The sequence below is a fragment of the Belonocnema kinseyi genome, chromosome 2 (genome assembly GCF_010883055.1).
Source record: "Belonocnema kinseyi isolate 2016_QV_RU_SX_M_011 chromosome 2, B_treatae_v1, whole genome shotgun sequence".
NCBI classification, from domain to species: domain Eukaryota; kingdom Metazoa; phylum Arthropoda; class Insecta; order Hymenoptera; family Cynipidae; genus Belonocnema; species Belonocnema kinseyi.
Window position 1 is genome coordinate 158,122,741 of NC_046658.1, and position 20,965 is coordinate 158,143,705.

General features: G+C 26.9%; 1 protein-coding gene and 1 pseudogene across 4 annotated transcripts; both read left to right on the top strand.

The window, feature by feature from the left end:
- Window positions 1-2,929: 2,929 nt before the first annotated feature.
- LOC117183146 (glycine-rich cell wall structural protein-like) lies at window positions 2,930-11,591 on the top strand. 4 transcript variants are annotated; one of them, XM_033376355.1, is made up of 9 exons: window positions 2,930-3,063; window positions 6,366-6,596; window positions 7,978-8,430; window positions 8,918-9,190; window positions 9,980-10,099; window positions 10,199-10,231; window positions 10,317-10,364; window positions 10,529-10,967; window positions 11,053-11,591. In XM_033376355.1, the coding sequence occupies exons 1-9, from the start codon at window positions 3,000-3,002 to the stop codon at window positions 11,198-11,200; spliced, it is 1,809 nt and encodes a 602-aa protein (XP_033232246.1). In that variant the 5' UTR covers window positions 2,930-2,999; the 3' UTR covers window positions 11,201-11,591. The 4 variants fall into 4 exon arrangements, with proteins under 4 accessions (XP_033232246.1, XP_033232244.1, XP_033232245.1 ...); XM_033376353.1 differs by having other exon boundaries at window positions 9,980-10,231; XM_033376354.1 differs by having other exon boundaries at window positions 9,980-10,231; window positions 10,622-10,967.
- Window positions 11,592-15,375: 3,784 nt separating this feature from the next.
- Window positions 15,376-15,517, top strand: LOC117168599 (annotated as a pseudogene).
- Window positions 15,518-20,965: the final 5,448 nt, after the last annotated feature.

Genomic DNA, 20,965 nt, shown 5'->3' on the forward strand with positions numbered 1-20,965 from the left:
AATTGCAATAAGTTTAATAGCTTCGATTCTTTCCAGCAAATATTTTTATTTTAAATTTTAAAAAATCTATCCAATCAATAAATCACTAAAGTGAAAAATCTCGTAAAAGCCATACAAGACGAATTTTTGAAAAATAACATTTAATTTAAAACCAAAAATATGCAATTTATACTAAAATAATTGAATTATCGATTTAAAAAAAACGAGCTTTCAACCAAATAATTTTATTTTTGACAAAAAAATATTAATTTTCTAGCAAAAATGCAGAAACTATATTTCTAGTAAAAAAAAATTATTTCCAGCAAAAAAAATTAATTTTGAAAAAAAATTGCTAAATTTGTAATCAAAGAAATTAGTTTTTATTTAAAATTATGCTTCTTCATTACATATATAAGTTTTAACCAAATAGTTGAATTATAAACTTAGAAGATGAACTTGCTACCAAAAAGATTAATTATGAACCAAAAATCCAACGTAAAAAAATCCAAAGTAATTAGATTGGTATTCAATCAAATTAATTTTCAATTTAAAAAAAAAACTAATTTTCAACCAAGTATTTATATTCTAAAATGTTTTTTTCAAGCTAATAGTTGAATTTTGAACAAAAAGCCATAAACACGTGTTTATTACCAAAAAAAGAATAATTTTTAATAAAATACATAAATTTCGAAACCAAATATTAAAATTTTTAATATAATTTTCCAGGTAATAATTGAATTTTCAACCAAAAAGGTGAATTAGTCACCAAGAAGATTATATTCTACCACAAAAGAGAAAGTTTTAACAAAATATAGAAAAAATTGTTAACAAATAGTTGAATTTTGAACTGAAGAAGATTGATGTTCAACGAAACATGAAACAGTTAAATTTTCAGTTAAGAAAATAATTTTTAAAATGTTGAAAAGAATTTTAAATTTAGAACAAAACAAAAGATTTGTTTATAAAAATTATGAATCCTCAACCAAAAAAATGGAGTCTACGAACTAAGTAATAGTAGATTTTCGAATCAATGTTTGTTTAATTAAAATTAAATCGCTTCAGCTCTGAAAATTATTATCAACAGTTTTTGAGTTTTTTAGGTCAGGGAATACTTTTAGCTTTGTATTAACGCAATCAACACATTTAAAAAATTTTATTTTTGAAATTTAGATTTAACTATTATATTTTTGATTAGAAATTGATAATTTCTTAATTAAAATTTTTCTGTTTTGTTGAATTTGTCTTTTTTTAAACTTCAATTGTTTCGTTAAAGATTTATAACTTTTAATCAGATATTTATCTGTTTCGTTTAAAAATGAGCTATTTTTTTAATTCTTTTTTTTTTTGCTCAAAATTTATTTTCTTAGCTGCTTTTAACTAAAGATTCACCTATTCAATTTTTGGTTTAAAAATTATGTTTTTTGGTTGAAATTTCGTCTTTTTGTTAAAAAATTAACCTTCTTGGCTTAAAATTGAACTATTCCAGTTGGAAATTCAGCATTTTAATTGAAAATTGATTACTTTCCTTGAAAGTCTAACTATTTTTTGAAAATTATCTTTTTTACTGAAAATTTAACTATTCCAATTGATTATTCCATCATTTTAGTTCGAAATTCACCTCCTTGATTGAATAACAATTTTTTCTAAAGGAAAATGCACCTATTGAATTTTTGGTTTGAAAATCTATTCTTTTTAGATAAAAATTAGTCGTTTTGGTAGAAATGAATCTTTTTGGTTTAAAATTCAACTATTCCGTTGAATCGTTTTTAACTGAAAATTTATCTATTCGACTTTTGGTTAATTTTTTTTTCTTTTTAGATGAAAACTCTTCTTTTTGGTAGAAATTAATTTTTTGGTTAAAAAATCAACTATTCCAGTTGAAGATTTTTTTAAAATGAAAATTGAACTATTTCGTTTTTTTTTAAACTGGTAATAAATTTCTGCATAAAAGTATAAAGTATAAAAATCATAATTTGAGTACGAATGTCTATATTTTGGATGCCTAAATGTTTAATTTATTATTTCTTTTGGAAAATTTGAAATAGTTACCTACTAATTTCACTCTTCACTTAAACATTAGAAAATTTTTTAAACCTTTCTATTTTAGAAACTTTAAAGGAACTTTTCATTTTATTTCCATATTTTTTCATTAAAATAGTAAAGAAAGAACTGTTTTTGAGATAATTGTTTAATTATAACGAAGAAGAATCTCTGTAGCCTCTGAAAATGATAATAAAATATTTTTAAGATGAAAATTTTTAATTCTTAAAAATCTATCAAAATTGAGAATATTTTAGAGCTAAAAATTTATTTTTTAATTGTTTAATCGACTTTTTATAAAAAAAACATATTTTTCGTATCTAAGCAGTTACAGATTAATGAACATTCATAAATATTAGACTTTTATATGGTTAAGAAAGTATGAGTTTCGCTATAAGATTGTAGTTTGAAAACCATATTTTGTCTAACTGCAACTACTTAGATTCTATGTTATGTTTCTTAAACTGAAAAATTAAATTCCTTATTTTCAATTGATTATTCGTTCACTACTAGTTTTAGCATAGTATTTATATAATATCACATTTCTCGCAAACCTATTTTTGCAGAATTTTGTTTCTAACGGCAAAAAAAAAGAAAACTTCATCCAATCACGAAAACCGTTTCCCGAGAACAATAGTTTCGAGATAATAATCGAAAAGGGTGCCATATATTTTAAAATAATTTAATAATATATTATATTTTGTTTACATATTCGCTAAGAATTATAAATAGTATTATAAAACACCTGAGTTAAATTCCACTTCATTGAATAACCACTAATTGCATTTATAGATTTGATCTGTCGGTTTTTAATAGTTCAGGATTATCCCAGAAATTCTGGGATATAGCGATAGCCTCAGAGCACTTTTATTTTTCAAGTAGGAACTACCAAATGCCGTCATTTCAATGGAAGGAAGAAGTCATAGGTGGGAGTATTGCTATTTAAGAATCACGTGAGTCCAAGATCATCACAGTCCAAGATGAGGAATCACCAAGTGAGCATCGGGTTCTTAGCCCTTTTGGTCATCAGCATCCATGCTAAAGGTATATTAAAAAATATATATTTTATTACAAATCTCAATTCCTTCTTCAAATAAACAAAGATCATATTTTTTTTTTAAAAATTAAGGCACAATGCAAATTTTCGTTGCTCATAACGAGATAGTAGAAAATTTCGAACAAATTGTCTATGTGAAATGAAATTCTTCTATACCTTTGTTTATGAAACTGCATTATTAAAGATCAAATTTTACCTAATACCGATTCTCAAAAAATTTTATTTTGTACTACATTTAGTTCTTGTATTTTAAATTTGTAGTTAAATATCTGATCATCATTTTTAGGATCTATTTCCCGCAATTCGACAAAATTTCCAGTAGGAAAAACACTAATTTTGAATTAATCTTATCTTAAATTAAGATCTTTTAATTCAAAACTATGTTGTAGAAACAAACCATAAAGTGCAATTAGATTCAAATGATTATGCAAATCTGCAAAATTTAAATTCAAACTTTTGATGATCAAGATCAAAGTTAAGATACTAACATAAATTATCGTTTTCTGCCACATAACATATGTTAGCTTTTTTAAATGCTTTTTCAAGGATCGCTATCGATTCCTAGATAAATCATAAAACTGAATAATGAAGGATAGTAAATTCAAAGATATAAAAATAATAAAAATACGTAAATATCTAAATAAAAATTGATTGAGCAATGTATATTTACGGAAGTAAAGTGAGCTTTTTTATATAACAAAGCTTTAATAATGACCTCTCTTCGTAATTCCCATCTTATCTCCACCAGACTGATCGATTTGGTCATTTACATTTTTTTCTTCATTTTGTTTTAACCGCAATTTCTGCTGACGCGATCGACCTTGTCTTTGGGTTTTCCCAACTTTGTAGGATAGGCAGCATCTTTCGCACGTGTAGCCTGTGTGAGTTATCTATAAATTTACATTCAAGTTCAATAGTTCAATCAATCTTCTCGAGTTTTTGCAGTCACTGATCACTGATTAGTCCAGACTTTTAAGTCTCATTAATTTACATTATATCTTATTTGCTAAGAATGTTGCGTTCACTTTGATAAACACCATAATTCGAGATAAGTTATATAACTAAAGATAAATAACAAGGAAAAAATTCAGAAAAGTGATATAAACTCGTCAGATTATTTAATTACAATTTTTTTTAACTTAAGAGTGGAAAATATAATAACAAAGTATTTATTGAAGATGAAGATTGCGGAAAGGAATTCTTGTTTGCTGTTGTACAATTGAGAGATTGAAATGTTTTTTCTTGATCTGCATTAACATATTCTGTGTTTAGTTGTCAATTACCTCGAGATTGATTTTCGATGTTAATTATCTTGGCATTGAAAATATGTACCTCTTATTTGCCTTGAGTCAGATTATACAAAGTTAAAATTGCAATTGTGATGACCTTCCTTAGTGGAAAGAATAAATTAGAGATGATGTGAATTATGGACATTTTGTGTTGTGTCTTCAAATTAAAGAATTTTCTGGGAGTTTAGACATTATTTTGTGCAAATAGAGTATTTAGTATGTAGAAGAAATATTGGGTAAATATTGAGAAAATACAATGGTCAACAAAATCTCACCTGTTTATCTGAGGAATAAAACACATCATTTCTAAAGTACTTTTTTGCGCTGAATTTGCATCTGACTAGGATTTGTTTTCACCAGCTATTTTTTAAAGGATACTTTTAACTTAATTTTTCTATGGACATTTTTTAATTAATGTACAAAGTAATATAGATTATTATTTTTTAAACCATGTGAGACTTGATTTAGATAAGTTTTTTAACGCTAAATCCCACAAACTCTCAATTTTACGATAGTCCGAACGTTTCTTGGATAAATAATTAAACTTTTTCTCTTCGTTTTTAAATGCTAAAGAAAATTTGAAAATTTCTCGGAAATGACTAAAATGAAAGTTATAATCCTAAAATTTTGACCCTGAATAAAAGAAAATAATAGGACTTACCTTTTTCTGTGATTTATAATGAAAGTATCACATTTGGTTTATAGAGTATTTTTTGGCATTAAAACACTTTTTTAAACCAGGTGCCAAAATTATTATTTGAATTTTGTTTTGAATAAAGTTTATTATTCAAAAAGACAATAATTTTCAAAATTTTTGCAAAAATGAAGTCATAATAGATTAGAATCTATGTCGACTGATATAATTGCTGAAAATCGTGAAAAACAATACTTTACATTTATTTCAAAGGATAGAAAGCAAAAATAGTCTTTAAAAAAATCAATGTGCATTAGAGTAGGTCAAACCAAAATTTTGTTGAGTAGCGGATTCTAATAGTGGATTTGACAATTCAAATTTTTGAAAATTTAACAAATTTTCTCTATGAGCCACAAAATTATGATGGATTTTTCGTAAGTTCGGTTTTTGATAATGAATTATTAGATCTTTTTTTTAATTTACGAAAACAACTTTTTTTAATTAATTCATCTGCACATATTTTCAATTTAACGTGTGTTTGAAATTTTTCAGCTCCAATCAAAACAACATGAAACTATTTTTTAATGATGAACAAAATGTTTTTTTGTGACAAATTATTGTTTTTGAATAATTTTCAAATCTTGCACACACAAAATTTGTTTTCTATATAATAGCAAAATAATGGCAAGTTTTCATGATTCAAACTGAAGAAATTTCAAGCACAAAGTTTTTAAATTTAAAAAGTGTTTTTTTTTACATTTAAGAAAATTATATTTCTTTATTTTAAGAAAAATTTCGTACATTTCATTATTTAAAACACTTTATTAATTATTCTGCGGTTTTTCAATGAATAAAAGATCTCTCAACAAAATAAAAAAAAGTTAGTATTTTATTTACTTGGAAAAATACAGAATTTAAAAAAAAAAATTAAATGCAACATATAATGTCCTATTATTTTTTTTAGTAAGAGTTAAAATTTTCAGAGGCAAATAAGTGTTGTTCAAAAAAATATTTTACCCCATTTTTATTTTCAATATATCTCTAAAACGTTCCATGTTTTAGAATCAGTTCGTTTTTTCAAGAAAGTTAATTGTTTTCCTTAATATTTTGGTTTCCATAAAATTCAAAATTTTGTTTTTTGTTTTTTCGAGAACTTTTAGGGCTATGATAAAACTCTCAGTTAAAAACAATAGAAATCATGCTTTACATAGTTAAAAAGATGACCTATAATATTTCGCACAATGATTACAAAACTGTCATAAATAAATTTAATATCAAATATCTTCCAAAGATAATCTGGTGAAAACACTTGTTTAAGTCAATAAAAATGCACAAAATTAACATAAAAATTTGGTTTTATTTTCAGATGAAGCAAACTTTCTTCGTGAGAAGCGATATGCCTTTGGCAGTAGTAGCAGTTCATCGAGTTCCAGTTCCAGTTCCAGTTCTTCTGGAGGTGGTGCCGGAAATACTTTAACCCTGACAAATTCTCATGCAACAGGAGGTGCAACTGCAGATGCTAAAGCTGCAGCAACTTCTGATGGAGCCGGAAATGGCTTCTCCTATGGAAATGCTAATCAATATGATGCTAATTATGGTAATTTTTTAATTTTCATCCAGAATATTCCACATATTAAAATTAAAAATAGTTTAAGAAGTTGAAAATCAGAAAAAAGATGGCTGAAAGTTGAATTACTTTGTTAAAAATTCATTATTTTAGTTGAAAATCGACCTCTTTATTTGAAAATAAAGTTTCTTGATTCGAAATTTAAGCTTAAAATTTATCTTTTTTAGATCAAAATGCAACTATCTAGTTAAAAATTCTTCTCTTTTGGAAGAAAATTAATCTTCTTGGCTGCAAATTCATTTTTTAAATTAAAAATTCATCAATTTAGTTGAAAATTGACCTCTTTGTTTGAAAATTAAGTTTCTTCATGAAAAATTTAACTATTTCATTCTTGGTTTAAAATTTATCTTTCTTGGATGAAAATGCAACTATTTGTTTGAAAAATCGTCTCTTTTGAAAGAAAATAATTCTTCTTGACTGAAAATTCATTTTTTACTTTTGAAACTTCAACTTTTTGGTTGAAAGTTGAAGTGTTTGTTAAAAAGTTATTCTTTTGGTTAATGATTCATAATTTTTGTTGACGATTCACGCTTTCATTTGAAAATTTAACTATTTTGTTGAAATTTTTTTGGGTGAAAATTCAACTTGTTGGTTGAGACTTCGCCTTTTTGGTAAAATTCATATTTTTTCTGAAAATTCAAGTATTTGGCTTAAGATAAATTACCGTGTTGAACAATCATTTTTTTGTTGGCGTTGAAGATTGGTCATTTTAGTTAACAATTTATCTATTTGGTTTCAAATTTAATCACGTTGTGGAAAATTCAACTTTTTCATTTTTGGTGGACATCTCACCCTTTTTAGTTTAAAACCCAACAGATAGGATTATTTAAAATGACTGATTTGTCAAACATCGATTCTGCATTGTTTGAATTAGTCAAAATTGACTTAGAATCAGTTTCTTTACTAATTTCAATTTAGGTTGTATCAAATAGTATTTTCTTAAAAATAAATCAAGAAAATTAAACTGATCGACTGAAAATATTATTTTTATTACAGGTCTGAATAACTTGACTTTCTACAGTTTTAATCTATATTATTTAATTATTTATAAGTTACGTTTGGATCCCTTTTTATATTGCAAGGCTTGAATGTTTTTGTGACTAAACAATTCACTCCATATTAATACATTTTTTGCGTTATTTGCGTTAAGAAATTTTACACCATATTCTTATTATAACTATTCTTCTGTCGAAGTTCTTCTTATAACTGCAAGATTAACAGTATGTTTTTCCTACTCGAAATTAATTTAATAATTCTTCTAAATTTTTATTAATAAGCATAAAACATTGATCTGACCGGGTGGATATTCCTTAATCCGACTTTAACTGAAATTATTTATATATTTTTTTAGGTCAAGGAGGAGGATTTGGAAACGGCTTTGGAGGATCCCTTGGAGGTGGTAGTGGAGTAGGAGGAGGTTCCTTTGGAGGTTCAGGAGCTGGTGGTTATGGTGGTAGCCATGGAGGTGCTCTTGGAGGTAGTCATGTTGGAGGCGGTGTTGGTTCAGGCAGCTATGGTGGTAGCAGTGGATCATCTCTTGGAGGCAGTCATGTTGGAGGCAGTTCCAGTTCCGGTGGTTATGGTGGTAGCAATGGAGGAGCTCTTGGAGGCGGTATTGGTTCAGGCGGCTATGGTGGTAGCACTGGATCATCTCTTGGAGGCAGTCATGTTGGAGGCAGTTCCAGTTCCGGTGGTTATGTTGGTAGCCATGGAGGAGCTCTTGGAGGCAGTCATGCTGGAGCTGGTTCCGGTGGTTATGGTGGTAGCAGTGGAGGAGCTCTCGGAGGAAGTCATGTTGGAGGCGGTGAGACTAATACATAAAGTTTTTAATCAAAAAAATATTTTGATTTTATTAATAACATTTTTCTCAAAGAATATTTGTTGTGAAAGAAAATTCTAGTATCAGTGTTGCTTGAACCGGAGAACCAAGCTTTTTTTGAGAATCTGCAGTTGCTTCCTTAAATAATAATCCAACAATCTGAAAAAAATTGAGCAAAAATTAAATTGAACTTTAATTTTATAAGATTCTAACAAAATTAAAGATGTTAAATTACACTTTAATTATTTCAAGTTATTAATAATTGTTTTAGGTCTCTGGCTGTAAAAAGGGTTTTCTAGCTCCACTATTATCTGAACCCAGGTCTTTAGATTGCCGGTCTGGTGCTATTACCCTCTACCCTTCGTTACTTTTGAAGCAATCTGAAGACTTGGGTTCGATTCCCAGCGGATCTGGAGTGGATTTTTTTTCATAGAAACTGAGTAATTGGAAATTATTTTTTATTGGTTTTTAGGAGGATACACAGGTGGTAGTGGATTCGGTGGTGGAAAAGTTGGTGGTAGCAAAGCAGGAACCGGTGGATATGGAGGAAACTTCGAAGTAGGTGGCAGTCATGCAGGAACTAGTGGATTTGGAGGTTCAGGTGGTTTGGGAAATTCAGGTGGATATGGAGGAGGTGCTGGAGGATTGGGAGGTGTAGGCGGAACTGGAGTCAGTAAAACTGGCGCTGGCGCTACTTCCAGTGCTAATGCTAACGCTAACGCTAATGCTGGATCCACTGCTGGAGGTAAGCAATGAGGATTGGTATAAATTAATTAGCCTTGCTAAAAAGGGATCCAAGCGAGAATTTTTATGATTATTTTTCAACCAATGTAGATAAGGTTAATTATTCTCTATTTTATACACAAACTAACTAATTATCTTATAATCGCGCACATTTTCTAAACTCGGGATACATTTTAAAAATTATCATATTAATCTAAAGGCGATTTAATGTACGATAAACAAGATTGTATTCAAGGATTATCCTTGCTAATTATTGAAAATGATTGGAAACGGAAATTTTATTTGATATTGTTTTATCTTCTTCAACGTCTTCATCGTTTTTTCATTATCTTTTATCATCATTTACAGATATATACTATATAATTTAAAAAAAAATTTGTGTTTCTTTTTTTTTTTTGCTTTTTCAATCATTGGTCTTCCGCATCTGGACTTGATTAAAGGAAAAATAGACTAGCCTATTAGTCCAATAAAAAGATGATTGTTACCTGATACTATTAAAGTCGAGAAACAGTTTTATGATCATTCGCTGATCTAATCATTATTTTGATCATTGAACCAATTTTGGTATTTTGAAATATCATTCCAGAGTAAAAAAGGATACATATTTACAGAACTTCCGATTGCCGTTCGGGTGCTTTTCCCTTAAGCTACTGGAGAAATCAAAAGAAGAATCCTTTTTCAGAAATACTCGCATTATTTTCCCAGGTGTTACGTCTCTAGTAGCTTAAGGATAAAGGCTAAATTTCTAGAAATCTTAGAAACTGTTTTCATTTTGAATTTAAATTTGGAGGTTTTGGTGGAGGTCACGGAGGAGCAGGTGGTCTTGGTGGAGGATATGGAGGATCAGGAAGTCTTGGTGGAGGACATGGAGGATCCGGAAGTCTTGGTGGAGGATATGGAGGATCAGGAAGTTTTGGTGGAGGACATGGAGGATCCGGAAGTCTTGGTGGAGGACATGGAGGATCCGGAAGTCTTGGTGGAGGATATGGAGGATCAGGAGGATCAGGAGGTGTTGGTGTCGGACATGGAGGCGGCTTTGGAGGTGATGATAGTCAAAAAATGTCTAGTAATTTAACAATCTCTCTTATCATTATCATAAAATATAATTCAACTTTTCCCATGTGTAGGACAAAGCCAAACCGGTGGATTTGGAGGGCATAATGGCGGATACGGAGGTAAGCAATTTATTACAAAATTAGACCAAACTTTCCTGATATTCTTTGGAAATTTCAACTACATATCTTAGCTAGAATCAATATCATTCTTCATGAAGAAACAGCCCGAGTAAAACTAAACTTTTAATAAGAAAGAAGAAGTGTTGATAAATATTTGGTTGTAGGACTCCAAGCTTATCCCTTACCTGGGCAGCCAGGATATCAACTAGACCCAGGATTTTCCCCACACAGTTGGAATAATTTAGGTTATCCATCAGGTCAGGGCAATCTTGGAGGAGGTGGTGGTTTTGGAGGCGGTTCTGCAAATTCTAATGCTGGTGCTTCAGCTGGAGCTAATGCAGGAGGTCTTGGAGGAAGTGTAGGATATGGTGGACAAGGAGGATTTGGTGGTGGAAATGGAGGTCTTGGTTCTGGATCTGGATGTGTTAGCGGATGTAATATCAAAGGTGGATCGCTTGGAGGTGGTCATGGTGGTTCTCTTGGAGGTGGTCATGGTGGTTCCCTTGGAGGTGCTAGTGCCAATGCTAATGCTAATGCCAATGCTGTGGGCAATGGTCATGCTAATGCCAATGCCAACGCTGATGCCACTGCCAATGGAGTTAAGTAAGATTCAAACAAATTTCTAATTATTGATCAATATTGTCATGAAAATTGATAATTATTATTAAAAATGATCTTAAAATTTCAGCCTCTTCTCCCGTCTTGGTGAGGGTGACAGTGGAGTGAGCAAGGATGGAAAGGTAGATGGTGCCAAAGGTGTCTACAGTTCCAGTTCCGCCAGTATTGGTCCCGATGGAAAAGGAAGTTACAACGTCCAAGCGGGCAAAATCCAGTAAATGATGAGTCAAAAGTACAAGCTTCGTAATTTTCCATTCAAATTACTGTGAAGAATTTTTAAAACAAGTTGTGTATGGGAATATGCAGTCGGAAAATTCTAAAACATTGCAAATCGACTGATTTCGACGAGAAATAAAAAGATATTTGTACTTGGAGATTTTTAGGGACAGTTGCAGTATTCAATTTATGAAATTGGAAAATTAGGATTTGGCGAAAACGGATAATTAAACATTTTTAAAGTGATAATATCTGAAATAGTTATAAAGCAAAGATTGTTGAAAGTTATGAGAATTTGACGAGCGTGACTAGTATTTCTAGTAAACCGAAATAAAAAAACACTCGTTTGTAAGTACTTAAATTAAGTTGCATTGTGATAATAGAATCTTCAAATTAAAAATAATTTTCAAAAATACATGTTTTGTTTTATTACCTTTAGGTTTAGGATAATTTGATTTGATTTCTGCTCGTCTTGAATTAAAATGCCAAAAGAAGCGGATTACTGAAATGATAAATGTCTGCTTTAAACGATTAAAAACATGCATTGCATTCATTTCATTAATTACGTTCAACGAACAATTAAGATATAAGATTGATAAGGAATTTACATATCGGTCAAGGATGTAACTCATCTTTATCTTTGATTTATGTCGAAATAGACAATAGTTCCTATCTGACATTTTATTCCTCGTGCAATTTAAATAATTATTTGAAACTTTTAATTTATTCATTGCGCCTTAATTAGAAGTTCCTTATTTTGTTTACTGCTGACAATGATTTACGATTATTGCTTAACTGGAAAAATAGCAATTGAAGCAAAATTAAAATTATGCGTTTTGTATTTCGATTTCCTAATTATAAAACTAAAATATATATTTGAATTTAAAGTACTATAAAATGTAATTAATAACCATAAACTAAAGTGGATACATCACCTTTCGTATAAATTTTTATTCAATTTTAATTTCAACTGCAATATAATTAAAAGCAAAGAAAAACAATTAAGATCTTCTTGAAAGAAATTCTGCAATTATGGGTCTTTATGATACCTTTCTTTTTTGATACTGATCCACTTTGAAGATTATTACAATTGAAAATTTAAAAACTTGTTTAATTTTAAGTGGATACATAGTTGAAAATCATCAGGTTTTAATTATGGTTTTTAGAAAAATCTATCTTAAAAAATTGTAACTGAAGATACTTGAATTTTTAATAAGAAAATTTTAACAGTAAATCAACAAAATTACACACTTCTCAATTGTATATTTTTTAAATTAAAAATTCTTCAATTTAAAAAAATGCATAATTAAAATTGTCTTGATAACTATATGTAAAACACTGCGAATTATATTATTTCTTGACAATAAATACATACTATTCAATCTACCACGATGATCGAAATTCTTTCGAATATGCATGACTTCATATAGCGAGATAATTATAGTTTTTGAAATGTCGAAATAAACTAATATTTTTACTTTAAGTTGCAGTGTTTCAAGATTTCACTCCCGCAAGAATGTTGAAAAAATATTAAAAATTGAATTTTTGGTGAATTTTTCAGTAAAAAAAGTACATTTTTCGTGTTTTTCAACTTCAATATTTTTTATAACATGTTAATATAAAAAAATCATTATGAAACCTTTTGGACCACATTTTTCAAGCTTTAAAGAATACCTAGGATTTTGTTTTAAGTCTAAACCACGAATAGTGTCCCCGTAATTCACCTTCAAAGTGATGGGGGTGGAATTCACCCCATGTGCACAGTAAGTTACAGGAGCGACATGGGCACAACAAGGGTTAATGTTGTAAAAATAAAATTTCAAGTTTATTCAATTTTGATTCAATTTGAATTAAAAACTCTTTAATTTTAAAAAATGCATTATTCAAAACAATTTTAATTTTGTAAAAGTGGAATTTTAAGTTATTCAATTTTAAAAAGTATGGAATTAAAAATAATTTAATTTTAAAAATTATTAATTTAGAATTTAATGGTATATAATTTGAAAATTTGATTTTGGAATAGTTAAATTTGGAAGGTTCACATTTGCAAGTTCTTTAATTTTAAGGATTTGCAATTTTAAAGTTTTCAGTTTTGAAGATTTAAAATTCAAAGGTTTTAGATCTAAAACTTCTAAATAAAAGAGATTTCAAAAGTATATCCGCAAAATTAGATTCTTCTTAATTGTATATTTTCAAAATTAAAAACTCCTGAATTTAAAAAATGCATAATAAAAAAAAAATCATTTTGTAGAAATAGAATGTCAAGTTATTCAAGTTTGAAAAGTAGAGAATTAAAAATTATTCAATATCAAAAATTAATAATTTGAAATTTAATGGTATGCAATTCGGAAAATTATTGTTGAAATAATTAAATTTCGAAGATTCGTAATTGTAACTTCTTCAATTTTAAGAATTTGCAATTTGAAATTCTTCTATTTTAAAGATTTAAAATTGGAAACTCTATTTTTAAAGATGTATAAATAAAAAAATATTAATTTTGATAATTTTGGTATTCCAAAGACAATTTTTTAATTCTAAAACTTCAAAATTTAAGAAATTTCGAAAGAAAACCATCAGAATTACCTATTTTTTCATTTTAAATTTGCAAAATAAAAATATCTGCAATTACAAAAAATTTACACTTTAATCTTTTGCAATTTTGTAAATATGGAACTTTTTAAATTATAGACTTAAAAACTGATTCAATTTGAAAAATTTACATTTTTAAGGTATGTAATTTGGAATTTTTTGAGATGAATATTTAAAGTTATTTAATTTTAATGGTTTAAAATTTGTCAATTTAAAATTTTTAAATGTTGATGGTTTTGGAAAAGAAAACTCAAGTATTCAATTCGTAAGTATCCAAATTGAAGAAATTTTGAAATTAAATCGTAAAAATTACACCATTTTAAAGTTGCAAAATTAAAAAATCTTAAAATACAAAAAATTTACAATTCAAACTTGAGAAATTTTGAAAATATAGAGTTTTGAAAATTATAGACTTACAAATTATTATATTTTAAAGATATGTAATTTGTAATTTTTTGAAATATTCATACAATTTGGAAGATTTAAGGTTAAGTATTATTTAATTTGAATAATTTGCAATTAAAAATTTGTAAATTTTGATGGTTTTGGAAAAGAAAAGTCAACTTTTTAATTAGAAAAAATTCAAATTGAAGAAATTTCGAAAGTAGATCGTAAAAATTACACAATTTTAAATTTGCAAAGTTACAAAATCTTAAAATACAAAAAATTTACAATTCAAACTTGTGAAATTTTGTAAATATAGAGTTTTGAAAATTATAGACTTACACATTATTATATTTTAAAGATTTTTACTTTTAAGGTATGTAACTTGTAATTTTTTGAAGTATTCGTTTTGAAAAATTGCAAAAGTAAATCATCCATGGTACACAATTTTTAATTATAAATTTTCAAAAATAAATATTTTCAATTTAAAACAATGGAGAATTTTTCTGTACAGTTCCTTTTGGAAGATTTGCAGTGGTAAGTTCTTCAACTAACTTCAACTGCATTTTATTTTTGTCTTTAAACAATAACTTTGATTTAACTCCATGACTTTCTGTAAATAAAAAAAGATTTGTTACTATGAAGTATTATCTAGAAATAAATAAAATAATATTAGTCTGTAACACTGCATGCGTTTTCAATATTTTTTTATTTATAAAAATTTTGAAGTTACTGTAAGTACTAATTTAAATTCACCAATTCAAACTTTTTTCCAGAACCATAAATAATACAAAATTATAATAATTCTAGAAAATTAAATTTTTCTTGAATATTTCAGATTTGTGGAAAAACAATCTAGAAGATTTTAAGTAATTTTTTGGTTATTTTATAGGATTTTACCAAATATTGAGAAAAAATTCTAGTCTTTTTAAAAGATGTTTAGGACATTTAAAAGTCTAGAAGAAATTGAGAAATATTTCATAAATTTTCAGAAATGTTCTTAAGTTTTTAAATATTTTGAATCTATTTAAAACGTGTGACAAAATTTCGACAGAACTTTCTCGAACTATGTGACAGCACGATTTTGTAACAGTTGCTATGGACGTTTTTTAGAACTAACTAATCATAATGCTCTGTAATATTTGTTTCAAGATTATTTTAGAACTGTGCTGTAAGAATGTTATATCGAAGTTCTAGAACCCTGTTACAAGTGTGTTCTAGAACAAATTAGGAACAAAGATTAGTTCGCTAATACTGTGGTCGAGCTGACCCTTGCGAATATCCCTAATGTGGATATCTCGGACGTATAATTTTTGTTAGTCGGGACTGCGTACGTGCTATCGCGGATCAAAATTTATCCATGGCGATATCAAAATTTCCACCTCGCAGGATGTTCCGACGGGTTATCCCTGGAATAACCCGGAACATCTATGGAGTCAAATCGAATTGTTACAGATCGGTTGTTACAGTGTTCTAAATCTGTTAAAGATTTGTTATACAACATTTGTAATTGAGTTCTAGAATTGTTCTAGAAATGTTATATATCGGTTCTAGAACAGTTACAGATTTAGTCTGTAATAATGTTTGCTAGGTAAGCATTTTTCCCAGCGTTAATATTAGTTCGAAGTTTCTAGAAGCTTCGAGAATTCCCTAGCTCACTTTAGCTAACTATGTTTCTAGAAGTTTCGAGAACTAGGGGAATCCCCCGATTTCACTGGCGCCATCTACACAAAAAAGCTTGTAGCTTACTTAGTCAGTAAAACAGGGACCCGCCTTTCCGACTTGGTCGTGGATTCGTGTCAGAGCTCTATGCTACCGACCGCGCAATTGCCAACGGCTTATAACTGAATGATGGCACCATCTGTCGCTGGATTCTGGAACTACGTAGTAGTGTTCCAGAAGCCGCCTAGTTATAGTACTCTTCTTAAGCGTTTTCTTTTTTTTTGTTGTTAAATCTTTAAAAATCTAAATTTTGAAGAAAAAAAATATATAATTTAGAATTCTATTTGAATCTCTTCAATTTTTCTAAGTAGTTCTTGAATTTATTCTTCACTCTTTTTCGAAATTCTTGAGAACCGTTTGATATATTTAAAACCCTTTTTTAATTTTCTCTAGAAGTTTATTTTTTGAAATAATAATTCATTGAAAATTTTAACATGAATTTCAAGACATTTTTTTTTGTCTTTTCGTGAACCCTTACAAAATTCTTTTAAAATATTCACAACTTTGAATTATTTTTTAATAGTTTTAAAATTTCTGAATATCTCTTATAATTTATCAGACTTTTATCAAAATTATGTAATAAGGTGGAATTGCAAAATTTTGTACAATCTTTTTAAAAATTTGAGGAAATAATTTTAAATATTTTGTAATTATTTTAAATTTTCTTTTAGAGTTCACTTTAAAAAATACTGACACTCTGCAAAGTTCAGTTAACCTAAAAAAATTTAAATACTAAAGAATTTTTTTTAAATTCTCAAAGTCTTCCATATTCTTTTTCCAAACATTTTGAAACATTCACTCATTTCAATTTAAGAAAATTTTTTTTTTTTCTTTTTAATCTCACCGAATTGGAACATTTTGTATTAAAATCTTCTACACTCTTTTTCAAAATTTAAGGAAATCGTTTCATTTGTTTAAGAACCTTTTTTTAATTTTCTCCTAAAGTTAATTTTTCGAAATAAAAAATAATTAAAAATTCTAAAACGAATTTCAAGAAATTTGTTTTAGAATTATTTTCAGTGCTTCTAAGCCTTCTAATCTTAAAATATAATTCAAATTTTCGCTGATTTTTTTTTAATTTTGCAAAAATTAAGAAAATTGCCTGAAAATCTTTTACAGTCTTCCTTGACAATGTTTAGAATCTTTGAAAATGTCCTAAGATCGTTTTAAATAACCTCTTAAAATTATTCGTTAAGACAAAAATTATGAAAAAATTTCCTAGGAACATAATATTTTTGTAACATACGTGAATTTTTATAAAATTCTTTAAAAAACCTTTACATTTTTTAATTATTTTTTGATCAATTCAAAACGTCTAAATATCTCTGATAATTCATCAATTTTTGTTATAAAATTATGTAACTAAAATTGCAAAATTTTGCTTAAAAATTTTTTACGGACTTTTTAAAATTTGAGAAAATAATTTTAAAGATTTCGTAATTATTTTGAATTTTCTTTTATTGTTCATTGCAAAAAATATTCACACTCTGCAAAATTCACATTACCTAAAAAAAATTTTTAATACAGAAAAATTAAAAAAAAAATCTCAGTCTTCCATATTCTTTTTCCTCACATTTTAAAATTTTCAAAAATTAAAATTATTATTTTACAATAAAGCCTAAATTAATTTAAAAATTGAATTCACATATCTTCAATTATTCTCAATATTTCTGGAATTCACTTGATTTTTTTTATTTTGAATTTTCAATCTTACCGAATTGGAACATTTTGCTTTCCAATCTTCTACACTCTTTTTTTGAAATTTTCACAAATCGTTTCATTTGTTTGAAAACCTTTTTTAGTTTTCTCTTAAAGTTTATTTTTTTTAATAAAAAATAATTACAAATTTTAACACGAATTTCAAGAAAATATTTTTTTTTTCTGTTCATACCTTCTAATCTTTTTAATATTCAAAAATAATTCCAATTTTTCCTTACTTTTGTTCAAATTTTCCAAAAATAAAAAAATTGCCCTAAAATCTTTTAGATTCTTCCCAAAAAAATTAGGGAAATAGTTTTTTTTTTTAATTTTTAATTTTGGTTTTTCAATTTCCTAGTTCATTGCAATACAATATTGAAACCATGCAAAATTCAATTTACCCAAAAAAATTTTTGTTAAATTTTGATTATTATTTTAAAATAAAACATCAACCATTAAAAAATTTTAAAGAATTCTTGAAAAAAGTGTAATCTTAAATCTTAATTATGAAATGGCTTCTAGTTTGTTTCAAAGTTCTCAAAAAATCAGGTTTTGCCCATAATTTAGTTTCTTTTATCTTCGAAAATGTAAGAAAATTTACAAATCATAGTGTGGTAACGAAATGTTAAGAAAAGATTTATTCCCCAATATTGAACAATAATTTACAATTTAAATTTTCTCTCCTGTCAATAATGCTTAGAAACATTTAGAAATAAATTTTATGGTGAAGTAAAATTATTTATTTATAAATTTTGGGGGAAAAAATTACGAAGCAGAAAAAATTACGAAGCAGCAAAACTCCTTAATTAAAAAACTCTCCTTATACATTTTTTCTTTATACTGATTAAAAAATATGTAGGTTATAAGCTATTTTTACATGACCATAAAATATTTTATGTACGCATATAAAAAGCGCAATGAGTTTCTAAAAAAAAAGAAAACTAGAAAAATTACATGATAATTTTAAATGAACCATAAAAAATGCAAATTATCCAGCATTTTTTGCTAGTTAAGTTTATAATCCCATAAATTTCTGAAAAGAACCATCTCAAAAAGGAATTATGAAAATAATATTCCGTATACATTTCGCGAATAATTTTTTTAATCTCGTATATAAAAATTAGAAAGGATATTATTTATATGATGAATGGAGAGATGATAATCATTGTCGTTATTAACTCAATAAACAACAACTTATGTGAAGGTCAAGAAAAAGAAGTTTTTCTATAAATAAGAAGTTTATTATTAACACACACATATTTGAATAAAAAAATACACACTCAGGCACTTGCAAATTACACTCAGTCAGTTCAAGCCTCAAGATTTGAACTAACTTGTGGTTCATGAATATTAATGCTCACACGGTATTTACTTTCAATACCACAAGGTACGGCGGTTTTTTTTAGACGCGCATTTATGATCTATTGGAATTTCCAAAAGCGTCATTATTGAGGCAGGGCAAATTTACTTAGCTTATGACGATTTTCTGTTTCTGGAAGCAAAGTTCATCGTCTTTCTATAGATCTAAAAGGTCGTATAAATTTATAACAATTTGTTATTTCTGTGGCCGTACAAAAATCTTTGGAAATAAGGGAAATAGGGGAATTGTTCATGAAAATAGGGAAATAAATTATTTTTTATCAAATTAATTCAAATAACATATTGAATTAAATATCTGAACCCAAAGACGAATTTTCAACAGCAACATTTTTTTCAGATAGTCACATTACCAATCAGAGAACTGAATTTCAAGAAAAAAAAGAAAGGAATTTTCAAAAAACTAGTTGTATTTTGTACGAAATGTTTAAATGTTGAAGTCCAAAGGATACATTTTTCGATGAGAGTTGAATTTTTAACCAAAAAGTTTCTTTTTAACAATCCAAATGGTCGAATTTTTTAGAAGTTGAATTTTTAAGAAAAAATTAATTGTCAACCTAACAGGTAATTTTAAATTCATATTTTTTTTTACCAAATAGTCAAATTTTCAACTTATAATGAATAAATTATTAACGAAAAATAGAATAATTAAATTTTCAACTAAAAGGACGAACTTTTCACCAGGCAGATAATTTTCTTGTAAAAAATTAAAAATTTCTAAAAAATCCATGATATTTGAACAAAACTGCTCTAAAAAAGAGATTAAAATTCAATCAAAAAGAGTTAAATTTTCAAGCCAAAATGATAATATTTTTAAATCTTAGATTTTTAAGAAAAAATTCGTTTTCAACCAAATATATAAATTTTTTATCCATATTTTCTACCAAATAGTTAACTTCTCAACTTAAAATGGATAAATTTAAGAAATGGAACTGAAATAGTTAAATTTTCAAGATAAAAAAAAATAATTTGCATCTAAAAAAATGCGATTTTTCAAGGAAAAAATTGAATTTCCAACCGAAAAGATTAATTTTTCACCAAGAAAATTAATGTATTATGAAAAATAACAAACTTCATCATAATAACAATATTTTTGATTTTTGAAGCAAAAAAAAATTTCTATAAAGAACGTGAAATTTTTAACCCGAAAATATTATTTTCCAGCAAAAAAGGAAAATTTACTATTAAATAGTTAAATTTTGAATTAAAAAAGAGGATTCTTTTCAAAGAAAGTTGAATCTTCAACACAAAAGTAAATTTTCAACCAAGAAAGATGACTTTTCTACGATAAAAAATAAATTTCTAATCCAAAAAGTTGAATTTTCAACTCAGAAAGATGTATACAACAAAATTTGTATCAAGCAAACAAGATTTAAGTTCAATCAAAAGCAGATGAATTTTCAAGCAGAAAGTACTTTCCTACAAAAAAAAGGAATTTTCACCCAGTTAAATCAGATGGAACTTTTTTTTTGACAAAATAGCTGGATCCTCAAACGAGATCATTTTTCTAAGCAAAAAGACGCATTTTAAGAAAATACATAATAATTTTAAAGCCAAAATTTTTTCTATAAAACAGACCAATTTTTGGCCTAATAACATTAATTTTCAATTAAAATTATGAATTTTTAGCAAAAATAAAATTCAAACAATTAGTTTAAGTTTAAACCAAAAAGGAAGTAAATACCTACATTTTCAATTTAAAAAATTAGTTTTCAAACCAAAAAGACGAATTTTCAACAAAATGATTAAATTTTCAATTAGATATGAATTTTCAACAAAAAATATGGATCTTTAAAGAAAAGTAAATTGTTAACAGAAGAGTTCAAAATCCTACCCAAAACGTGACTCTTTAAACAAGGAGATTTATTTCTTAAAAAGAGAATATTTATATTTTAATCCAAAGAGACGAATCTTCAACAAGAATTTTTTTCTAAAATAGTTCAACTTTCAATTTAGTAGTTGAAATTTTTACCCAAAAAAATGACTTTTTAATAAAA

Coding starts and splice junctions, on each gene's coding strand:
- LOC117183146 (XM_033376353.1), top strand. CDS start 3,000: ATGAGGAATCACCAAGTGAGCATCGGGTTCTTAGCCCTTTTGGTCATC. Junction 10,365..10,528: donor GCATAATGGCGGATACGGAG/GTAAGCAATTTA, acceptor ATTTGGTTGTAG/GACTCCAAGCTTATCCCTTA. Junction 10,968..11,052: donor GCCACTGCCAATGGAGTTAA/GTAAGATTCAAA, acceptor TTAAAATTTCAG/CCTCTTCTCCCGTCTTGGTG.